The following is a 21,818-nucleotide window of genomic DNA, read 5'->3' on the forward strand; positions in this document are numbered from 1 at the left end:
ATGTTAGCGGTTTTCAAGGTTTCACCTACCTGTCTACAATTCAAATAAATATCTAACTTGTTCCATGGAAATAAGTATGATTTATAAGTATGAAATGTTGTTTTTAAACGGGACTCATTAAATTATTAATTTCTTTTAGATAAGTTCTTCTATCAATTAGACTCTTAATATCCTCTTGGCAGATTAAGTTTCATATAAATACGTTTTTCATTCTTACATAACTCCTCTGAATATAAAATCTTCATTGTCATCGTATTCTAGACGTGATTCTACTACTTTGATCTTTAAATATTGTTAGAAAACTATAAATATCATAAAACTAGTTTAACAACAAAACTATATTTACTTCAAATCCACTAAAACCAAAGATATACCAAAATATAGGCATCATAAGATGAATTTAGAGGCAAAATAATCTTTCCTATATTATTGATGACAAAATAAGAAAATAAGAAATATTATCTTTTCCGAGTATTGACAAAAGCTTGTTTACCTTTCAAAATGTACCGTACTTCTACTACTAAAAAATACATATTTTTTGTTAATGTTGTTTTAAAAAAATTTTCATAAGAAAATATTTATAAATTTTTATTATGAAAAAAAAAATGTAAGATATTGCTACAAATATTTGGTATAAAACAATTTTCACATAAAAATTAGTAAAAAATATTTACAAATTTTATAATTTTGTAAAAAATAATTATTCACGAAAAAATTATTTATCAATTAAAATTTTAAGAAAAAATGATAAAAAGAAAATTGTAAATTATTTTAACAAATTTGTAATAAAAATTTCCTAAAATATGATTCTTGTTTAGTAAACCTATCATTTTTATTACGAACACTAAACTTTTTTCCCCACCCTTTACTAAATCTTCTCAATCTGAATTCTTATTCCTCTTTCTTGCTCTAAAATCTTACACACACACACACACACACACACACACACACATATATATATATATATATATATATATATATATATATATATATATATATATAAATAAAAGACTATAATGATTTCATTAAATTCAATTAAATAAAAAACAAATATAAAAACCAAAAGAAATAAAAAACGTAAATTTAATAACCAAATTACTAATTAAACATTTAATCTTTTATTTCATCATTCACATCATTGTTTGAAACTTTGATTTTTGGTCTTTAAACTTTAAAAGTAAATAGACATAGTCATTTTAAACCAATCACGTTAAATTTTTTTATGTGTTAAATTTTTTCTTGCTATCATTTGATATGTTTATACTATTTAACACATTATTACTTCAATGTCAATTGTTTGACACGTAAGAAAAATCAAGATTATTAGATTAGAAGGATTACATCTCTTTATTTTTTAAATTTAGATATTAAAATATATCAAAACTTTTAACATAAATGAATTTCAATTTTACGTTAAAATTCAGAGATTAAAAATATATTTAATTATCTTTTTATATTTCGCCTTTTTCTTTTCTCATGTTTCTATTAAGGCAACCAGGCCTAGGTTTATTGATTTATGTTAGAGTTAAATATTTTTTTATTTTTTGAATTTCGACATGAAATTGGAATTCGTCTATTTTTGAAACTTTGATATATGTTGATTTACAAACTTTAAAAATAAATAAATATAGTTATTTTAAATTAATTATGTTAAATTTATTTAATGTGTCAAACGTGTTTCATATTAACACTTGAGTTATTTATACCATTTAAAATATTTTCACTTCGATATAAATTGAAAAACATATTTCACACATTAGTAATTTGATTAAAATATCTATTTACATTAATTTCACTTTAAAATTAGAAACTAAAATCATATAGTTCTTTCTTTTATATATATATATATATATATATATATATATATATATATATATATATATATATATTTCATATTTCTAACGCGACTAAGGCCGCTGGGTCCCCTGGTCCTGGAAAAGAATTTTGCTAACCTCGTATAGTGATGATTAGATTCTTGTGTCTGCTAGAATTATAACTAAACGCATAATCCATGTTTAAGGGGTGCGTTTCACGTGGTAATGAAAGTATCTATATAACTAATTAAATAGTGATAATATAAATTTTAAAAGAATAAGGAGTGACAAATGAGGTGTGAAGAGCAAGTGGGAAACATTCTAAATATATATTGTAAAGTTTGGAGAAAGAGTTCCTCCATCAGACAACATGCCTTCCTTGCCAATGTTGCTACTGTGGCTGTTCCTCATTCAACCACGCCCAGTGAAGCCACAAGCCTCCGATAGGAACATATTCATATTAGCGGGTCAAAGCAACATGGCGGGTCGCGGCGGCGTAGTCAACGACACGGCCACGGGGGTCACAACATGGGACGGCGTCGTTCCACCCCAGTCCCGACCCAACCCCTCCATTCTGAAGCTCGACGCGCACCTAACGTGGGTGGAGGCGCGTGAGCCGCTCCACGCGGACATCGATTATAAGAAGACCAACGGAGTGGGTCCAGGATTGGCATTCGCGAACTCGGTGTTGGAAAAACACCCAGAATTTGGTGTAATCGGTTTGGTTCCTTGCGCGATTGGAGGCACCAGCATAAGCGAGTGGGAGCGTGGAAAAGAGCTTTACAGTGAGATGATTAAGCGTGCGAAGGCGTCGGTGCGTGACGGTGGCACCATTCGTGCCTTGCTTTGGTACCAAGGGGAAACCGATACGGTGAACCTACACGATGCACAGTTGTACCAACGACGACTCCACAACTTCTTCTTGGATGTTCGTGATGATCTGCAGTCTCCATTGCTTCCTATTATCCAGGTTTTTTTTTTTTCGATTATTTCCACAAAACCATTACTTATTCATTAATTTGTTTTGGTAGATTTGGTTTGGTTTCGCCTTCTGTTAGTTGATTACATGCTTTCAAGACAAAGTAGTTGCTTGCTGGTCATATAAATTTTTGTTCAACTCTTTTAATTCGGAGTGAAGTAATATCCAGCATCATTTACGTATGTCCGGACAAATACAAAAGACTGAGCCCGCCTCAGATAATATTATATTTTTATCTGCTGATTGCGATAGAGGAATCTCCCCTTTCTAGGTAACTTTGGATACCAACTGTATGCTCTATTAGATTTCAAATCTCGGATATCCCATATATAATTAAATTCTTTTCATATATTTTTTATTTTTATCTTCCTTGTTTTTAAAAAAGTTTTATAAATATTGATGTTTAATTATAGTCTTTGTAATCTATGCTGAACATTTATTTTGGCAATGTATAAATTTAGAAATCCAACCTTTTTAGGTATTTTAGTAGCTCAAATAAATTGGATTATAAATTGTTAGGCATATTAATCTTTTTTAATTATAGCAAATAAGAATCAATAATATGATTTTGCGTGGAGCAACCTATGGTCATTGGTGAAGCAAGTATACTTAAAATATGTAGACTTTGGGGTCATTGTAAGGGAAAATATAGGCATTCAGCATTAATGATGTGGACTTCCTCCGACCAAGATGACCAGTCAACTAACCCATTCACCAACCAAAATTTAGGTCTTTGGTTTTTGGTCTTGCTATTTTTAATCTTTACAATCATTTTTTAATGTGAAACATATATAAAATACGTTTTAATTACGTTTAACATTTGAAAATTAATCTTATAGAAATTAGTTTTTCCTGTTTTTGAAATAAACACACACTCACACACACTTGACTTTGCTAATATACGCCTATATTATGCGGTTACATTTTAGAAAAAATAATCATAACCCTTGACTGAGAAATTAAAAATTTAAATTTGAAGAATAACATAATTCATATATACAATCATAAATTTAATTCTTGACATCTTTTAAAGTACGAACTTTACTTTGAAAAATAAAATCATGTAAACACGTTGACCTTGTTCACCGTTTAATAGAGGGAGAGATGTGTGTCTCCCTTTTTAAGCCTTGAGCAATCGTAGAACATCCGCAAATTTCGTACAGTTTCATAATTTAATTTTATGCCTCTTTAGTATAAATTGTTTGAATAATTTTGTGCCAATACATCATTAAACTGTTTTACACATTAAAATTAAAATCCGATTTGATTCAAAATGTATTTATGGCTTTTCTATATTTAAAATTTCATCATCCCTGTTGAACCAGAATAAGGTTGTGTTTGCAATATAATAAATGGTTTCCTATTGGAAGATTGGTGTCAATTCAAAATGTAATTACTGCTCTATCAAAAACAGGTATCAGTCTCTATTTAAAATATTGTGTCCAAATTCAAGAAACACGTGAATGTGATAGTTCTTCCGTTTATGTTTGGTTCAAATTTTTTGTGTGATTTTGTAGGTAGCTTTGGCATCTGGATCAGGCCCTTACATAGAGATAGTAAGACAGGCTCAACTGGGCACTGACCTCCTCAACCTGAGGACTGTGGACGCTCATGGTTTGCCTCTTCAGCCCGATGGGCTACACCTCTCCACTCCGGCCCAGGCCCATCTCGGACACACGATGGCTGATGCGTTCCTTCAGTTCGTACCCTCTTCAAACATAAATTACAATCTGAGCCCAATCCGTAACGAGGCCATAAGGCTTTACAACTGTGCCTTTTGTGTTTACATGCTCCACCTGTTCATAACACTTCACACAATTTTGCACAAATCTTTCCTATAGCAGCATTCTTTTGGCATTACCATTTTCACCCATAATAGTCATAACACAATCATGTAATTAGACTTCAAACTCGGCAAGAAAATTGGAGCAGTGTACGAATCATTCAAATTCAAATTAAAGTATGAGTTCTTAGTTTACTCTATAAAATTGCCGTTACTATTATGACAAATCATCTATTCACAACGCAATTAATTACTAAAATTTTGATTTAAAGTATACTCGAACAACATCAATTTTATAGAAAACAAGCTAACAATTTTTGAATTAAGATACCACCAAACCCCTTAATCAACTCAAAATTTAAAATCTAACCAAGAAAGCTTACCCACTAATTCACTCTTAAAAAAAATTTGATAATTTATCCTGTATTATGTTGTCTATTTGTACTGTGCGGAGAATGGCCAACCTCAACATTCTCATTTTGATTCTGATTCGATAAATATTTATCATAACACGACGATTTGGGTCAAGCAAGAATTTGGTCAATCAGGATTTGGGCCAAACAGGAATTAGGTCGAGCAGGATTTTGGCAAAACAGTAACTGGGCCGAACAAGATTTGGGCCAAGTAGGAATTAGGTCAAGCAAGATTTGGGCCAAGTAGAAATTAGGCCGACCAGGATTTGGGCCGATGTGGTTAGTTGGTTGTTAAAAAGAAGAGATTTAATATCTAGCGAAAAATCGAATTCAGTTGCTTATATAAAGGAGAAGAGAGGAAGGGATGGACAGACTTTTTTGGAACCAGAACAACTAAATTCCAAAAAATAAAAAACGCATATCTATCAGTGTAAGAGCTAGAAAGGTAGTTTATTATTGATTTTCGTCTCCCTAAAATTCGAGACCGAAACACTATCATATATAGAAAACGAATAATGAAGACTTATTTAAATTAAGTGAATTAGCTTGATATAAAAAATGGTAGTATATGTGGCAGTTGAGTGGTGATGAAAGAAAAAGAAATCTCGGATGGCTTTGAAGCGATAACTATAAAAGGGAAAAGTGGGCAAAAAGCAACACGACATCAACGGTCAAAGATATTATATATTCATACATTTTGAATTTGAAATTGAATTTGAAGTTATGTGAAATAAAATATAGACAGCTGGATTTATTGTGAGGAGTACCCAAGTTTGGCTTTAGACATTGTGAAATCATGATAAACATTTGAAACATTATCTTTAATAGAAGATAATGCCGCTGCAAATTTATAATCTCACTGTAGTGTTAGCTTAGCTAAGGAGTCCGATTGGATATGGACCAATCAAATATTAAATTAAATTTAAAACCACATTAGACCTACGAAATTCAATTATATTTGGTTGACAAATTTTTGTGATTCAAAACTTTATAATTTATTACTCCGTGGATCCACAAATAGAAAGACGTGTGTGAATATATAAACAATGCAACTTCATTTCAGTGAAAAAAATATTATTAGAATTCACCATTCGAGCCTTCTTTAAAAAAAATCGCATAAACTAAAAATTAACAAAACACAATTTTCTCCTGAAAAAAAAATTGTACTCGCCACATAGGATTTAGAACATTTTTTAACTTAACAATTTAATGTAAAAACATATAATTTTATTTTTAAAATATTTTATTCTGAATGTTGTCACTATATCCATTAATTCTACCTCTTAACATAATTTACCTGTGTTAGTTCTATTTAAAGTGAGACCAAAGTTCTTTAAAACTTGATATCAGAATAAATAATTATGAATAAAATTATTCGAAGAAAATGACATAATTAATTGCTGCCTGTATTTACCAAACTCCTCAGATACAAGATATTTATCATAAAAGTAAGGGTTGATTTTCACAAACTAAGAAGTCTAATCGAACCCATAAAAAAATAGTTAATGCAGTAAATTGTATCGAGAGAGTCTTCTGATAAAAGTACTGGTCAAAGAATTAATAATATTTGTTTATAGAAATTTAGGGGACGACACGGAAAATTATGGAGACTGCATTATTATTATGTATATCAATAATATCTTTTAATTTTCAATTAGTATCCTGAGATTGGTTAGTATTTACCTGGTTAATTCCTTCAAAAAATTACAATTGATTTAAAATTATACATAATATTAAATGATTTAAGTAATAACAATATAAGCATTTTTTTTCGAAGCAGTATTCACTTGGACATAATGAGTGGGCATTCCATATACAAATTAAGAATATAAAAGATAATTTATAATAATTGCATCCGAAATTTATTTAATGTTCCTCTAAGTGGTGAATAAACAAAATGACTCATTTATTTTTTATACCAAAAAACATTGTAGTGTTCACGATTTTTCTTAACATATCTTTAAACTTTGAATATAATTGGTCTCCTTTCATTCATATACCTTATTGTTTACTCTACAATAGTATTATAGAAAATGTATTACTTTAACGAAATGATATACATACTCTCTTTTGTTGTTGTATTTCACAAAGTCCTTGAAATAAACAAAAAAATTATTATGACCTGAATATGTTTTCATAATTATCTTTTCAATAACATTTTTTTTTCTCAGCAACGAATATTATATATATATATATATATATATATATATATATATATATATATATATAATTTAATTCATAATTATTATAATTCACACCTTGAAATAAAATACACATAAAAAAAATCCTTAGAGGTTTCAATTTGACAAATATTCTTAATTTTCAATGGCATGTTAATTTTTATTTGCTTGGTTTGTATTGGCTGACACGAACGGCACCAAATTAGCGGTTGTTGAATATGTGAACAAAAAATCAATCACGTACTAACATGGCATCTTTGTCACACCCAAATGAAATACAAAACAGTTAATTCTAATTTCTACCGGAAAGAGAACCAGAACATTGATTTAAAAGATAAAAAGAAACAAGAGTGTGGCAGTGACAAGTCCAACTGCAGAACCAAAATGAAGCAATTACTTTTACTATTTTCTAGTCCCAGATTCCGACCTCCATGAATCCGTCCTCGGTGGCGCAGCCCCTGAACATGGCGTTACAGTTGAAGCCATAAGCGACTTCACCGGTATTTGAGACGGCGATCAGCCCTGCTTTCCCTTCGTCCAGGCGCTGCTTGATGACAAAGTCCACAGCCTGCTGCAGTGGCAGTCCTTTGTGTTATTTATTATATTACAATATATAATTTTTCTCCAAAATAGAATGAATAAGCGTGATAAACCATGGTGAGATGATGAGGTGGCGCCTGTGAGGCTGTCACCGTTTGCAGAAACAAAAAAGAGGAACAGTAAATAGAAGAACCTGTTGTCTGGCGAATTCTTCAGCGCCGTTAAAGGCGAGGTAGGAATGTGGAGACTTGTCCATGACAAGGCGAGCGAGTGAGATGGGGTTTTTGACGGTGGTGAGTCCCGAAACGGCGCCGCATCGTCTCTTGGAACCATCCATGATGCTTGCCTCCATTTCCACTGTTCCCTTTTCTGTCAGGGCAGATCCTCGACCTGAGTTAAACAGGGGATCTGTTTCCAGTTCCCGTACCTGCACCCACACCCCAAAATCACTCCCACGTCATTAAATAAACACCGATTCATAGAATAAATAAATATATTTATCATTATCAAGGTTTTGATATAAAAGGTTCCCAGAAAGCAACTTTGATTGAAACTTAAAAGTTTGGAGACTGCACAATGACAGTGACTGTGATCCCTACGACATTTCTTGAGTTTGATTATTACTGCTATTCATTCGACGGGTTCTGCATTTCTTGTACTCAGTTAAAAAATACATGCATGGAGAACTAGACATGCAGGAAGACATCTTCTGTTAAATTAAAATCTTTCGGCGTTTTCCATAGCAGGAATGGTTATAGTCTATAGATTCGTTTTGAAAATGGTAAGGGGAAATAAAGGACATGCAAGAGGGAGAGATAAAAGAATCACGTACCACAAGTTCAACCACGTCGACGGCAGAAGCATTAGAACGAAGGGCGGAGATTCCAAGATTGAGACAGCGAGTAAGGAGTTGTTTGGCTTGCTCCTGACGAAGCGGTGGGAGATTAGGATCCACACCAGCGCCGCCATGCACGGCTATTGCCCAAGCCCCCATGATATTATTTCTCTTTATTGTATGTAGGCAGTTGTTTATTGTTTTGTGGTGTGTGTAGTGGGAAGAAGTTGGTTGGTGTTTTTATAGGAAAGTTCGGACTTGAAAGTGATTATGTGGTGTAGCTAAATCTGGGTTAGGGTTGAGGGAGGGGAAGTGGTACGCGGTCGTTTCGGATGCATGAGAGTTGTTGTCCCTGACTTGGACAACTCAGATTCCTTATCAACTACTAAGGAAGGAAACAGGTGGGTGCACTATTCCAAATTTGCCCCTTTCCCTGTTTGTGCAGAATGAGTCAGACCTCGGTATCCAAGGCTGCTGCTCTCTTCTGTCTCTGATTTCCTCTCACCATTGGATACATGAGGGGGCAAGATTCAACTTATTCTTTTCATGCTTTAAATTTAACATTGTTTATTTAATACAACCACTTCGATTATACCTTTACCTTTATTATATTAAATAAATCACATTTTAGAGATAGTTTCATTAATATTTAAACTTTGAAGACATACAAAATATATATTTCATTTTATTCGACTTATATTAGTGTAAGCCATTTGTCAAGCAAATTGCATTTCACTGAGCAGATGCGATCAACCAAAATTAATAATTGTTTTAGAATTTAAATTCACTACACAAAAATCTCATTTGTTTGAAAAATTTACATAATTCATTTGGTGAAATATCTCTTGTGATAACCCATTGTAACCCTTGTATATCAAGTTTTAAACATAAATTTTAATTTATTTTATATTCTAATAGGCATGTATGTCAACTCAAACAATTTATGACTATTTTAAATTCGACAACTACACAAAAAGACTCTGAGATTATTTATATCAATCCATTTTTAAAAGTCAATGTTTTCCAACAAATTTAAGTTATCAAAGTTCAAATTTGTTCACATATAACATTTTCATCCAGTCATCCATTCTCAATTTGATTATTCAAAACCCAACTTTATATTTGAGATACAAAACATATTTTAAACAAAGTACAAGTCCAAAGACATCAAAATAAATCCTCAATAACTTGTGATTACCTATACTAGAAAAATCAATTAATCTGACAAATAATTTTAATTTCTCTTATCTGAAATGCTTTTGTTTTTTCAAACAAAAACAAAAATCTTAGAGTATGAAGGGAGTTAAAAATATACTAGAGACCTTGGTAATCTCAGAAAACCTTCAAACCACGAAGTCAAACCAATTGAGATGTGACAATAAAAAAAATCATGTAAAATTATAAACCATTATTGTAAAAGTTCAAAAAATACAAAATAAGAAAAAGTTATGAAATAAAAAAAGCTTACACTAAAAGTGATTTTATACTTATAAATGATTTTTTAAATAAAGTCATATATATATATATATATATATATATATATATATATATTAGTATGAACTTTGACATATATTATACTCTATTTTTACAAAGTCATATTATCTTATTATTGTAATCTAATAAAAAAAAACTTTTTAAAACCATAGTAACAGAAGGATAAAACCTTAAATGAAGAAAAAAAAATTATGAAGTAACGAGATAATAATATTGTGAATTTATTTTTATAAATAACAAATATATTATTGTGACAGTTATCTGTGGTAGAGATTTATAAGTATATCTTAATAAAAAGATATTAAAATTGAATAATTTGTTCAATCTGTCACTGCATGAATACAGTATTTTGTCAGAAGAATCTTGCAGTACCGATGGTTTTATCTAAACGAGGGAATCTGGAATCCCGTGTTTCACCCAGAACAGTGGCACCTGAATCGTTATTTAATTTATTTTTTCAGTACATTTTAATTAATATTAAAAAAAATAATAGAATTAAAAGTTCAATAAAATGATTATTACAGTTTCACCTTAAAATTTGATATTACTTTTAGTAATGATTTTAATTTAAGTACTTTGAGAAAAAAATTTATATTTCAACGATTTAATGTAGATTATTATTGCGGATTAAAAATTTATACAACCAGGCTCTTTAAAAAAAGGACAAAAAAGCCGAGTAATATTTCCGCAGGGTCCTGAAAACTGTGAGGGACTGTTAATGTTTGACTTTTTCTGTCTAATTTTTAAGTTTTACTCATATATTTAATATATTTAGAAAAAGAAAATTAGTAATATTTTTTTTCATTTTTTTATAAGATATTCATAATTTTTTATTTTACTTTATATTTTATATATATGAAAACTAATTAAAAGTTAAATAAAATAATAATAATAATAATATCATCGTTGATTCACAAGTAATAATTTTAGCCAGTTTTTAAATTTTATAATATATACTTTAAGTCTTGTTTAATAATTAAATATGATATATTACTAAAAGAACATAAAGACACGAAAAATGATTTGATTGGTTCGGTACAAGGAATCAAATATTAATAAAATATTACTTAAATTATGTTTTAAATAAAAATTTAAATAGTATTTATAAGAATTGAAATGAATTTTATAAAAAATTACGATTTTATTGTTTTTCTAAATGAATACAGGTGAAATGGGTTCCAGTAGAAAGATGAGGCGGCGATAGAAAATCGGGTAAGATCGGTGACTAATTAACACGATAGGTCACAGGTTATGCATTATGCACGTGCTTACTTATTAACTGGCTCAACACTAAACTAAATAAACAAATCTCAATTTGGATTATGAAATTATTTAGAAATTTTATGATTATAATTTTGACTAATGGAAAAGATAAAGTTGTGATTGGCTGCATAAGATGACTAATGATCGTCACAGATATGAGATAATGCGATATACATGTGTGGACCCAACCAATCTACCTCTCACCAATACAAACCCAAACTAAGATATCTTATCTTCTTTACTTTTTAATCTCCAATTATAAAAAAAATACTCTATGCCATAAAATTATCAAATAATGGTTTTAGTTCACTTTATTTATAAAAAAATTATAACGTTCATTCAATGGTAAATGTTTTAAAAATGCCAAATAATGTTAATTTGAATTGATTTCTTCCCTCAATATCTGTCAATTTGAAAAATACTCATAATCCTGTTTTCCTGCTAAAGGTTTTTATTACAGATTATATTTTTCATGATTGTTTGAGAAAATATAGTGACATAAAATTAGTAAATATTCCTAAAAAAACTGATATAGGGTTGAATCTATAAAATAGCCCAAAGTGCTGGTAGGAAATTGACTACCACTTCCCAACTTTTGGGGTAGGCTACTTTTCTGGGTAGGCCATTAACACAAGGGTGACAGCGATTAACGATTTTTTTTTTTTTTTTTCATGATTCATTTAGTGTATGTATCAAGTGAAGAAAGTTCAAAAATATATTTACTTGTTGGAAATATATATATTGAGTAGCGATAAGACAATTTCATAATATATAATCTCACATTTCAAATATATTATGTGGAGTTGAATTAAGCTTAAAGTTTATTTCTAACATGATATCAAAGCTATTATCTAAAAAAAATTTATCCTAACAAAATTTTTTGAACATTATGTTTCATCCGCTAACAAATCATCCGGAATGTATTGGTAGTTCCACTTAGAGATAATATATATATATATATATATATATATATATATATATATATATATATATATATATATATATATATATATATATATATATATATATATGCAAGTTTGGTGAATAATAATCATACAATATTTTGAAGTGTTTGATGCTTAACTTCAACAAAAACTAGGATTTATATAAAAAAAAATGAACTTCGTATCATATAAAAATTACCAATGTGCCTAACTATTGTATCAAAGGCACATTCTTTCCTCATTTCCAAAACTCCATTATGCCTTAATTAATTTAATGTTTTAATGAAGAAATCTCAATTCAGCCAGCCTCTAACACTCATTTTTTTGCTTTCATAATTACACAAATAATCATACTTCAAATAATTTTTAAAATAAAATCGGCACACTTTATTGAAAACTCAAATAATATTTAAAATACTTTCAGTTTTCCTTGAAAAAATTCTGCGGTGTTCAATCTCTAAACAAATAAAAAGCTATAGATTTTAGTTTTTTTTTATCACCATTCCAACTTATGATGAAACTTCTACCATGGAAATCAAGTTATTTCCCATAAAAATATTAACTAAAGAATCAATTTAGACATATTATATTCATAAAGTCTAATTCAATTTGTACATCTTATAAATACTTTATCTCTTAAATAATCAGATAATCCATTTAATACCTTTTTAATAGTCAACTTAAGAAACATTGCTTAGTAAAAAATATTAAGGTTCATAAGATTCTTTTATGAAAATAGAAAAAGAATAAATGAATTTATATATATATATATATATATATATATATATATATATATATATATATATATATATTAAATAATAATTTATTATCGTATTTTTTAAATTAAGATTGATTAATATTTTATTATGATTTATGTATGTTAAATTTATGATTCTTTTATAATTTATATGTTTTTTACGAATTAAGTTTTTTTCCAAATTAATATGATCTCTAATTGTAATTGTAAAGATTTTTTTTATGGTATTGATATGATTTTTAATTTTTTCTCCAAATTACTCTAATTTTAAATTATAAAATTTAAAGATTTTATATTTTGTGTAATAGTAAAATTTGTAAAATTTTACAAATACTGCTCGTATAATAAATTTGTTGAATAATTTTGAATTTGAATAAAAATTATAATAACCAACTGTTAGAAATAAAAGACTGTATACTCGAATTACGGTATGAAAATGGTTTAAGAAAGATAATAAAAAACTTTTTTATTTAATTAAAAATAATAATTTACATATAAAATTTCTAATTTACATCTCTTGTGTGAAGTTTCCCGATTGAAGGTAAATGTTATAATATGTGTTCACCTTCCCCACTTTACTTTTATTTTCTTGTTATATGAAAGAAGAGAAAAAAAAAAGGTGAGTACAGAGAGAATAAACAGAAAGATAAAGCAAAAACATAAAAGATGTAAGATTTATGAGAATATAAATCTGGCAGAGCCGGTTAGATATTCTCTCATAAACTTTCATCTCAAGAACAAGAAAGATAAATAGAAAATATAAAATGTTTTTAAGCCTTTAAATGATTATCGCATCTTTTAATAAATATTACTCAAGGCATCCGTAGATGCCTAGAAAGAAACTACTCCATAAAAACTTACTTCGCTTCCAGAGGGAGGAGAGAGAGATCTGAAATTCCTCGTTTATTTATGTTTGCAAGTATACAGGAGAAGAAAGGTGTGAAGAGACAAGCGGGATACAAGTAGAGAGAAGGCAAAGGTAGAGAGAAAAGGGTTATTAGAGAGAGAGGGGTTCAAAGTTCTTGCCCAGCATAAGGGACTTAAAGACTCTTTTATAGAAAAATCTTGAAACCTGTAACTTGTTGAACCGGTTTTCAAGTGACCGGTTACCTAGAGTCCAAGTCATCTGGTGACGTGGTTTGTATTTGACCGTTGTGTGTTTTTACCCTTCAGTCTATTACCCAGTTATGAGTAAAATTACTGTGTCACAGGTAAGAACATTTTACTGTCCTCTTTTGGAGACTACCGTAGAAATCATGTCTTCTGGGTCTTCCTCAAGTATTTGGTCTGAGTCTTCATTGTCAGAAGGGAAAGAAGATCCAGGAGTTCCTTGTCCGTGGCTTCCTGTTTCTTCAAAAATTTCTCTGTATATTCTTTCTTTTTCAAATCTTTTAACCAATATGGGACTAGCTTCTGTAGGGAATGGATGAAATTTGTTTCCCATAAACTTCTTCCAATATATTTTGGTGTTTGTGGTTTCTTTTAAAAGGATATATTCTGTATTATCCTTTCTAGAGAAATTCCAATTTGACCCTTCAACATAAGCTTTCCAGAGTTGGTACTGGTATAGCTTTTCTTTGTTGAGTGACAACCCTTTCAAGAAGTCGTGTTCTAATCTGACATGGGCCTCTGGATTTGACTCTGTGAATAGTTTTATGACATGTGTTGCCACGCTATCAGGAGTAGAGGCGCTTTTTGGAAAAGAAGTGATTTGTAGGCAGATATTGATCATATATTCTGCTTGTATTTCATTTACTATTGAGTTTATTTCCTGGGTTAAGGAGTTGAATTTTTCAGTTGGTGGGATTAGAAGCGTTTGGAGGCAACCTGCTTCTAATAATAGTGATGGACATATGACTATGTCTCTATATAGTTGATTTTTGAAGGTTTTTAAATCAATTTGAGCCTTTCTAAAAATGAATTTTATTTGGCATGTACATTTTGTGGTAACCGTTTTGCAATAGTCTGAAGACTCTTGGCATGGTGTTTTTGTGTCGAAATAAGTCTGGGGTTTTACAAATAATCCGTTGTAATTTTGTGTTTCTGAATGGACTTCAAACAAGAATTCTTGTATGACTTCAAATTTTGCAAGGAAAATGTTTGGGTTTATTTGTGGTGAGAAGCTACAAGAGGCAACATACGTATGTGTTTGGGTTCTTGGTTCAAATGTTAACCCTGCTTTTATTTTCTCTTCATCTATAGTTTCCAGCTTTAGAGCCATTTGGGCTTCTTCTAAAGAATTAAAGCCTTTGTAAGTAGACCAGAATTGGTCTTGTTTTGCCTCAGAAAGGTCTTTGAAGGAAGTATAAACTCCTTTATTTGGCTCTGTAATTAGGGCATAATGTGTAAATCCTTTCCCAAAGGGAGAGGCTGGTGAAGTTAACAAAACTCCTTTGTTATCTGTATTGCAGAAATTGTATAGTACACTAATGATGCTTTGTTTCACCTTAGTGACTTGGTGTTCATTTTGAACTGTGTATTTTGGAATATTCCATATGTTTTCAATTAAAACATTTAATTTGACATTTGTATTTTCTCTACCAGGAATAGGTATTTGTGAGTATTGGCAATTCTTGTTTGTCATACTTTGTGTATTGTTCCACCACAAAAGGGGATTTGACTTGTTTAAGACCTAAAGATCCTTTCTTTGTATGTTGTATATATTCCATTTTGGAATATTTGTACCTGCAACATAGAAGTAAATGGGTTAAGCAACAAAATGTCTGAGCCTCTGTAGCTGATATTCCAAAACTCGAACGGTAGATTTATAGGCCATAAGCCTAGCATAATAGTGAGATGGACTGTGTTGGCATAATTCTGTTTTTTGTAATCTATGGCTTGATATCAGTCTTTTAATTATTTTTATTTGTTTAGTAATTCTAATAGCCGAATTGGGGCTATGAATCGGAGTTCTCCACATAGGCTGTATTTGTATTTTGACCAGAAATCCAGGAGGGATTTCAGGATCTTGAATTTGGTGATGCAAGTAATTCATGTATTATGACTGTATAGTATTACTTTTGTATAATGTACCTGGAAAGGATATCAGCAAACATATTGTCAGTTCCTTTGATATGTTCGAAATTTATCATTTTTCCAGAATTTATGTAGTCTCTAAAAAGTAACCATCGTCTATGAGGTTTTTTGTCATTATTTATTTGGTTTTTTCCGTAGGAAACGATTGCTTCACAATCAGTTCTAATGGTTATTTCTGGTTTATTTATCAAAAATAATTTAAATGCTTCTAAGGCGTGTATAATTGCATTGACCTCATAATCAGTGCTGGTCTGATAAACTTGTGGTTTCACAGTATATTTTCCAGAAGCATATCTGCATATTTGTTCATTATCTTTTGACAGATATTTATTTTTCTTCCTTTTTAGGATAGCTCCCCATCCTGATTCACATCCATCACATTCAAGTACTAAATAATCTGAATCTAATGGTAATTGTAGGGTAGGTAATTTATTTACCTTTTGTTTTATGTTTTGAATCAATTTTATATCTTCAGAATTAAACTTTCTTTCTCCTTTTAGAGAAGTTTTATTGTATAAAGGGGCAGTGTATTTTCCCAAATCTGGGATAAAATTCCTGGCATAATTTAAAAGTCCTAAAAAAGATCTTAGGGTTTTTATGTCTTCCATTTTATCAGGAAAGTCTTGAATTTTCTTAGAAATGTGAGGTTGGAGTTTTATGGTTCCATTACCTATTTCTGTTCCAAGGAATTCTATGAAATTTTTACAAATTTCCATTTTTCCTTTTGATATAATTAAGCCATATTTTTCAAGTTTGTATAATACTTATTTCAGGTGGAGATAATGATCTTCTTTTGTTTTGGAAAAAACTAGTATATCGTCTATATAAACACATGTAAAAGTTTTTAAGTCATTGAAAATGTTATCCATTTTTCTTTGGAAAATTGCAGGAGCATTTTTAAGACCAAAAGGCATCACATGCCATTCGTATAATCCTTCAGAACAGGAGAAGGCTGTCCATTTTATAGATTCTGGTTTCATTTTTACTTGATGGAATCCACTTTTGAGATCAAATTTTGAAAACCATTTTGCATTTTGGATACGATTTATAAGAATTTCTTTAGATGGAATTGTATATCCATCTTCAACTGTATTATCGTTTAAACATTTATAATTGTAAACCATTCTAGATTTACCTCTTTTTTGTTCAGAAGATTTATTTACTATGAAAGCAGGACTCCTGTGAGGACTTTCACTTGGAGCTATTACTTTTAGTTTCAGAAGGTGGTCAATATGCATTCGACATTCTTCCTGTTCCCAATTATTGAACTGTATATCTTTAGTTTTTATAATTAAATCAGGGTTGATTATGTTTAGTTTACAAGTAACAGGATCACGATCCCAAAATTTGGTGGGATCTTCTCCTATTATGCTAGTTTTATTTAACCTATCCAGAATCTGTTGGATATTATCAAAAGTGATTTTTTTAGATATTTTTATGGATGAAAAAGAGTCCATAATGTCATCTGGACAGTAATCTATGGATTCTAAATCTTCTTTCATACAATCACATTTTTCTGAGGATTTAGTGTTTGTACATGAACATTCATCAGAGGATGGTTTTGTATAGCTGTCTCCACTAATTATGGGTGACATTTGTGTTTTATCACTGATAATGACATAATCCTTGTTTATAGTGATAGTTCTATTATGGCCTAAAATAAAATCTAAACCAATAATCATGCTTTGTTTTGAAGGGACTAAATTTTCTACATGCATGGTTTTAAGATGTATTTTTTGACCAAATAGGTCACAATTTGTACTGAATTAAAGAGAAATATTGTTTATTTCTTCGTCGTTTATCATTACTACTCCAGACATAGTTCTTGTTTTTTGTATATGTTTACTTTTAGTAATCATATATGAAGGTACTTTTGTTTTGCAGACGACTGTCTCAGAACATCCTGTGTCTAAGAGGGCCTGTATAATTTCTTCTTTAGCAGGGTTTTTATTTTGTTTTGGAAAATTTAATTTTACTAACACTTTAACAGATATTAGTTGTTTTTCATTGCAAACTAATGGGATACATTCTGTGGTTCCCATCATGTTATTTTGTATGTTTTTTGAGATGATACTTGTTCCAGAATCTTGGATTATTTGTTCTAGACGAAGAATTTTTTCTTCAAGGTTATTTATTCTGGTTTCTAAGATTGAAGTCCTAGTATCAATTATGTTTTTATCTTTTATGTTTTCTTTTTGTTCTAAAAATTTTGGTATTTCTTGTATTTTTAGATGTGTTGTAATACATTTTATACAAAAAATTTTGTAGCATAAAGGACAATGAGCCCTTTGTGATTTATGAAAATATCTATCACAATACTGGCAGGGAATAGATGTTGATCCTGAAAAGTATTGTAATGTATGAGGACATATATTTGTTTCAGTTATATTCATTAGATAATATCCAGAATCATCTAATATTTCGCCCAATTCATTATATTTTTCATTTAATTCGAAATTGTATTCTTTAGGGTAGATTTGAATAAATTCATTATTTGTAAAATCATTTATTAAGTCATAATTTTTGGGTTGTTTTTCCAGATTAATTTCATCATTGAATTCTGTTATACTAACTACTGATAATATTTCAGAGTCAGTAGATACATCTTCATCGATTGGAAGAAGATTTATGTGGCAAGATTTGATGAGCTCCGCTTCTTTTGTATAAAGATTTGCTATGTTTGGACAATCTCTTGAGAAATGTCCAGTTTGGCTACAAGCATAACATTTTAGTGTTTGTTTGTAATTTTTATTTTCTCTAAATTTTCTAACGTGCCTGTCAGGATTTAGAGTTGGTTTCCTAGAATTTGAGGATCTTATAGTATAAGTTTTTTTAGAATTAGTTGGTCTTTGTACTGTCGATTGAGACTTATAACTATAAGGTTGGCTATGTCTAGGTTTTCTTCTGGACATATATTTTTTAGTTTGATTGTATTGTTGTGGAGTGTATATTTGTTTACAAATTCCAGAATCAGAATTTTTTAATTGTTTTTGTATTGCAATATGTGTACAAGTGTCTTCCATTACTTTCATAATATGTTGTATTCTTATTGAGAGGTTATTTAACATAGGAGTTACCTCATCATTTTTCCAAGATTCTCTGATTTTCTGGCCTAATTTTCCTAGAAGTTTAAGAAACATTTTTTCTCCAACACTTATATCATGAAAACATCCGGCTATGGAGGCATACATGAGATAATCTTGTAAAAATTCTTTAATTTTTCCAAAATATGTTATAGATAACCTTTCTAGATGTCCTAAATAAATTTGTTGTCTGAGTGTATTCCCGTCATTTGCAGATTGAGAAGTGAGTAGTCTTTGTATTAGGGAGCAAAAATTATAAATGTTAGGACCTGGTTCGATCACTAATGTATTTAATTCTGTTGGGTAATTTTTTTTAAAAGATTCCCAACATGCTCTGGCTATATCGCCTAAGTAGGTTTCTCCTTTGGCAATCATGTCTTGTGAGGACTGAACTTCTTTTTCGTAATGGATACCATAATCACGGATTACAGTAGCAGTCCATTGTTCAATGTATGTTGGTAATAATTGAGGGTCAATTCCTCCTATGTTTAATAAAAGATTTGGCAATGGGAAATTTGGTTCTATTGGGAGCCTCTTTCCCTGTGTTGTATATTGATTATCTGTAAAAGTAACATTTGTTGGGGATTCTCTGGGTATGAATCCAGTAGAATAGCTTTGTGTACCAACATGTTCTAACTGATAACTGTTGGGGTTTACTGATCCTACACTTGTATTGACGAAACCTATTGTAGATAAAGGTTCTGATATTACTGAAGAGTTGTCTTCTTTGTCTAAGTACAGGCTATCAAGGAAGATATTTATGATATTGTCTGTTTCATCATAAATATCTTCAATATTTGTGTTTGTAGAGAGATCTAAAGATCCTTGTCTATACATGGCTATAATTGTTTGATGATGATTCCATTCTTCATCAGTCATTTCATCATTTTCATCTTCTTCGTATTGTATGATATTCATCATGGAAATGTGTTCGTTATCAGGAATGGCTGAAGTGCTATGCCTATTTTCAGCTAACCTATCTTGTTCTAAGTCAAGTCGTGGTATATTTGTATAATCTACAAAACTTAGACTAAGTCCTCTAGACCTGTTATGTAAAATGGCAGATGAAGGGGCTGTAATTGGATTATTTTCTTCTCTGGGTAAATGTGTTTGCCATAAATGTCCTTCATTTCTTCTTGTGAAGGCTTGAGCTGGTAAGAATTGTGTACCATAAGAGCTAATGGCTTCTTCTAATGGTCTAGTGTTTATTCTATACATAGAAGAAATATGGTTACTTATTCTTCCTATGAAGGTTATGTCTAAATGTAGATTTTCACCCATCCAATTGGGTCCAAAACCTATCGTTTGTACTTCTAGGTTTATATGATTTATAAAATCTTGTAGAGTTAATGTGAAATTTGGAGCAAGATAAATAAGGGAAAAGGGTTGATTTAGATCTACTTCTAAAATCCCTATTACACTTTGTGAATCATTATTCTGAAATCTTGAATCGTGTAGAACTATCAAAGCTCTAGCTCCAATCATATGTCTGGCTAAGGATCTGACTCCAATGGTAATTAACCCCATATGAACATATCTTCCTTGTTGGTTTTGTAATTGTCTTCCTGTTTGTGGAGATATTAGAGGGATTATCTCATAGGTGTTGTCAGGGAGATGAAAATCTTCTATTCTTCTATATCGATAAAGGCTTGTTCGTTCAGAACTTAGCCACCCTATGTTGTATAATTGTCTAGGGTTTAGAGAATCTATCCTTGAGTTAGATCCTATATCTGTATTTTGTTGTATATCTACTAAATCTTCTAATCTTCTAATGTTAGTAGTTCTTTGCCTATTTAAGAATCTATCTAAGATTCCTGGATGTTGTATTAGATTTTGGCTTCTAGTATGATGTTCTCTTAATCTTCTGGGGGTTCCGGGGAACCTTTGTGTGCTACTATTCATATTAATATTATCAGTTTGTGTTTGTGTAGCCGTATTGGGTTGTGTCATCATTATAAACTATCATCATTGTTTGTGGGAGGTGCTGCGTTGGTACTTGCAGCTTTTGAATCTTTTTTAGTTGTGACTTTGATAAATTTCTGTGAATTTTTAGAAGTTGTTTTTGTATTAGTGTATGTTCCTAAAGATAGTTTAGATACTTGCTTTATAAGGCCATCTATGTCTTTGGACAAGTTCGTCCCTTTAGTAGAATCAATTAGATGATTCAATTTTCTAGAAACTTCTTCTAGAAGAGCTATTATAGTATTATTTTGTCCTATAATAACTGTGTGTACAGGGTCTACTTCTGAAGTAGGTTTTTTATAACCTACAGGAGGAGAGTTTGTGATTTTTTCAACCGCAGTTAGGGCTGATTTGTAGTCAGTGCGTAAGAATGGCTGTATGTTATCCATTAAAGAAAATTTTAAACAGATAAACAATAAGGCAGTGTAGTGGCAGGAAAACAATAGAAAGTAGGCAAAGTGGAAAAGCAGTAGTAGGAGATAAAAAGCAGGAATCTACGGAATACACTGTAGAGTAATACTTATAAAAGAATATAAATAATCATAAGGCTCAAAAACTCTTCTTCTTTTTTTTTTTAAAAAACATATTAACAAGAAAATATGTATGTAAAGAGTGTCGCAATATGCAAAGTATTCCTCAACCCTCAGAAGCAGATCAGATGGGACTTATGGCTCTGTTGGCTCTTCTGACTGTAATCTGCCCGATCTACAAAGGGTATCCTAGCGAATACAAGCC

General features: G+C 30.3%; 2 protein-coding genes and 1 pseudogene across 3 annotated transcripts; 1 reads left to right on the forward strand and 2 right to left on the reverse strand.

Annotated features, from left to right (window-relative positions):
- The first annotated feature begins 2,105 nt into the window (after positions 1-2,105).
- On the forward strand, positions 2,106-4,771 carry LOC114162301 (putative carbohydrate esterase At4g34215). The gene is made up of 2 exons (XM_028046138.2): positions 2,106-2,784; positions 4,311-4,771. The coding sequence occupies exons 1-2, from the start codon at positions 2,185-2,187 to the stop codon at positions 4,632-4,634; spliced, it is 924 nt and encodes a 307-aa protein (XP_027901939.2). The 5' UTR covers positions 2,106-2,184; the 3' UTR covers positions 4,635-4,771.
- A 2,600-nt stretch (positions 4,772-7,371) lies between these two features.
- LOC114162638 (putative isoaspartyl peptidase/L-asparaginase 2) lies at positions 7,372-8,794 on the reverse strand. Of its 2 annotated transcripts, none has more exons than XM_085666435.1 (3): positions 8,542-8,794; positions 7,903-8,136; positions 7,372-7,737 (listed from the first exon to the last, which is right to left on the reverse strand). In XM_085666435.1, exons 1-3 carry the CDS (start codon positions 8,701-8,703, stop codon positions 7,579-7,581), a joined length of 555 nt encoding a protein of 184 aa, XP_085522561.1. In that variant the 5' UTR covers positions 8,704-8,794; the 3' UTR covers positions 7,372-7,578. The 2 variants fall into 2 exon arrangements, with proteins under 2 accessions (XP_085522561.1, XP_085522560.1); XM_085666434.1 differs by having other exon boundaries at positions 7,372-7,740; positions 8,542-8,788.
- Positions 8,795-14,224: 5,430 nt separating this feature from the next.
- LOC146883987 (uncharacterized) lies at positions 14,225-20,648 on the reverse strand (annotated as a pseudogene).
- Positions 20,649-21,818: the final 1,170 nt, after the last annotated feature.

Source organism: Vigna unguiculata, chromosome 9 (assembly GCF_037176805.1).
Source record: "Vigna unguiculata cultivar grain cowpea cultivar isolate G323 ecotype 2 chromosome 9, ASM3717680v1, whole genome shotgun sequence".
In the NCBI taxonomy this organism is placed as follows: domain Eukaryota; kingdom Viridiplantae; phylum Streptophyta; class Magnoliopsida; order Fabales; family Fabaceae; genus Vigna; species Vigna unguiculata.

What these genes read in the sequence shown, in the direction of transcription:
- LOC114162301 (XM_028046138.2), top strand. Translation starts at nt 2,185, where the DNA reads ATGCCTTCCTTGCCAATGTTGCTACTGTGGCTGTTCCTCATTCAACCA. An exon ending in CATTGCTTCCTATTATCCAG is followed by an intron (nt 2,785 to 4,310) that starts GTTTTTTTTTTT and finishes GTGATTTTGTAG; the next exon opens with GTAGCTTTGGCATCTGGATC.
- LOC114162638 (XM_085666434.1), bottom strand. Translation starts at nt 8,703, where the DNA reads ATGGGGGCTTGGGCAATAGCCGTGCATGGCGGCGCTGGTGTGGATCCT. An exon ending in TCGACGTGGTTGAACTTGTG is followed by an intron (nt 8,137 to 8,541) that starts GTACGTGATTCT and finishes GTGTGGGTGCAG; the next exon opens with GTACGGGAACTGGAAACAGA. An exon ending in AAGAATTCGCCAGACAACAG is followed by an intron (nt 7,741 to 7,902) that starts GTTCTTCTATTT and finishes CTGCCACTGCAG; the next exon opens with CAGGCTGTGGACTTTGTCAT.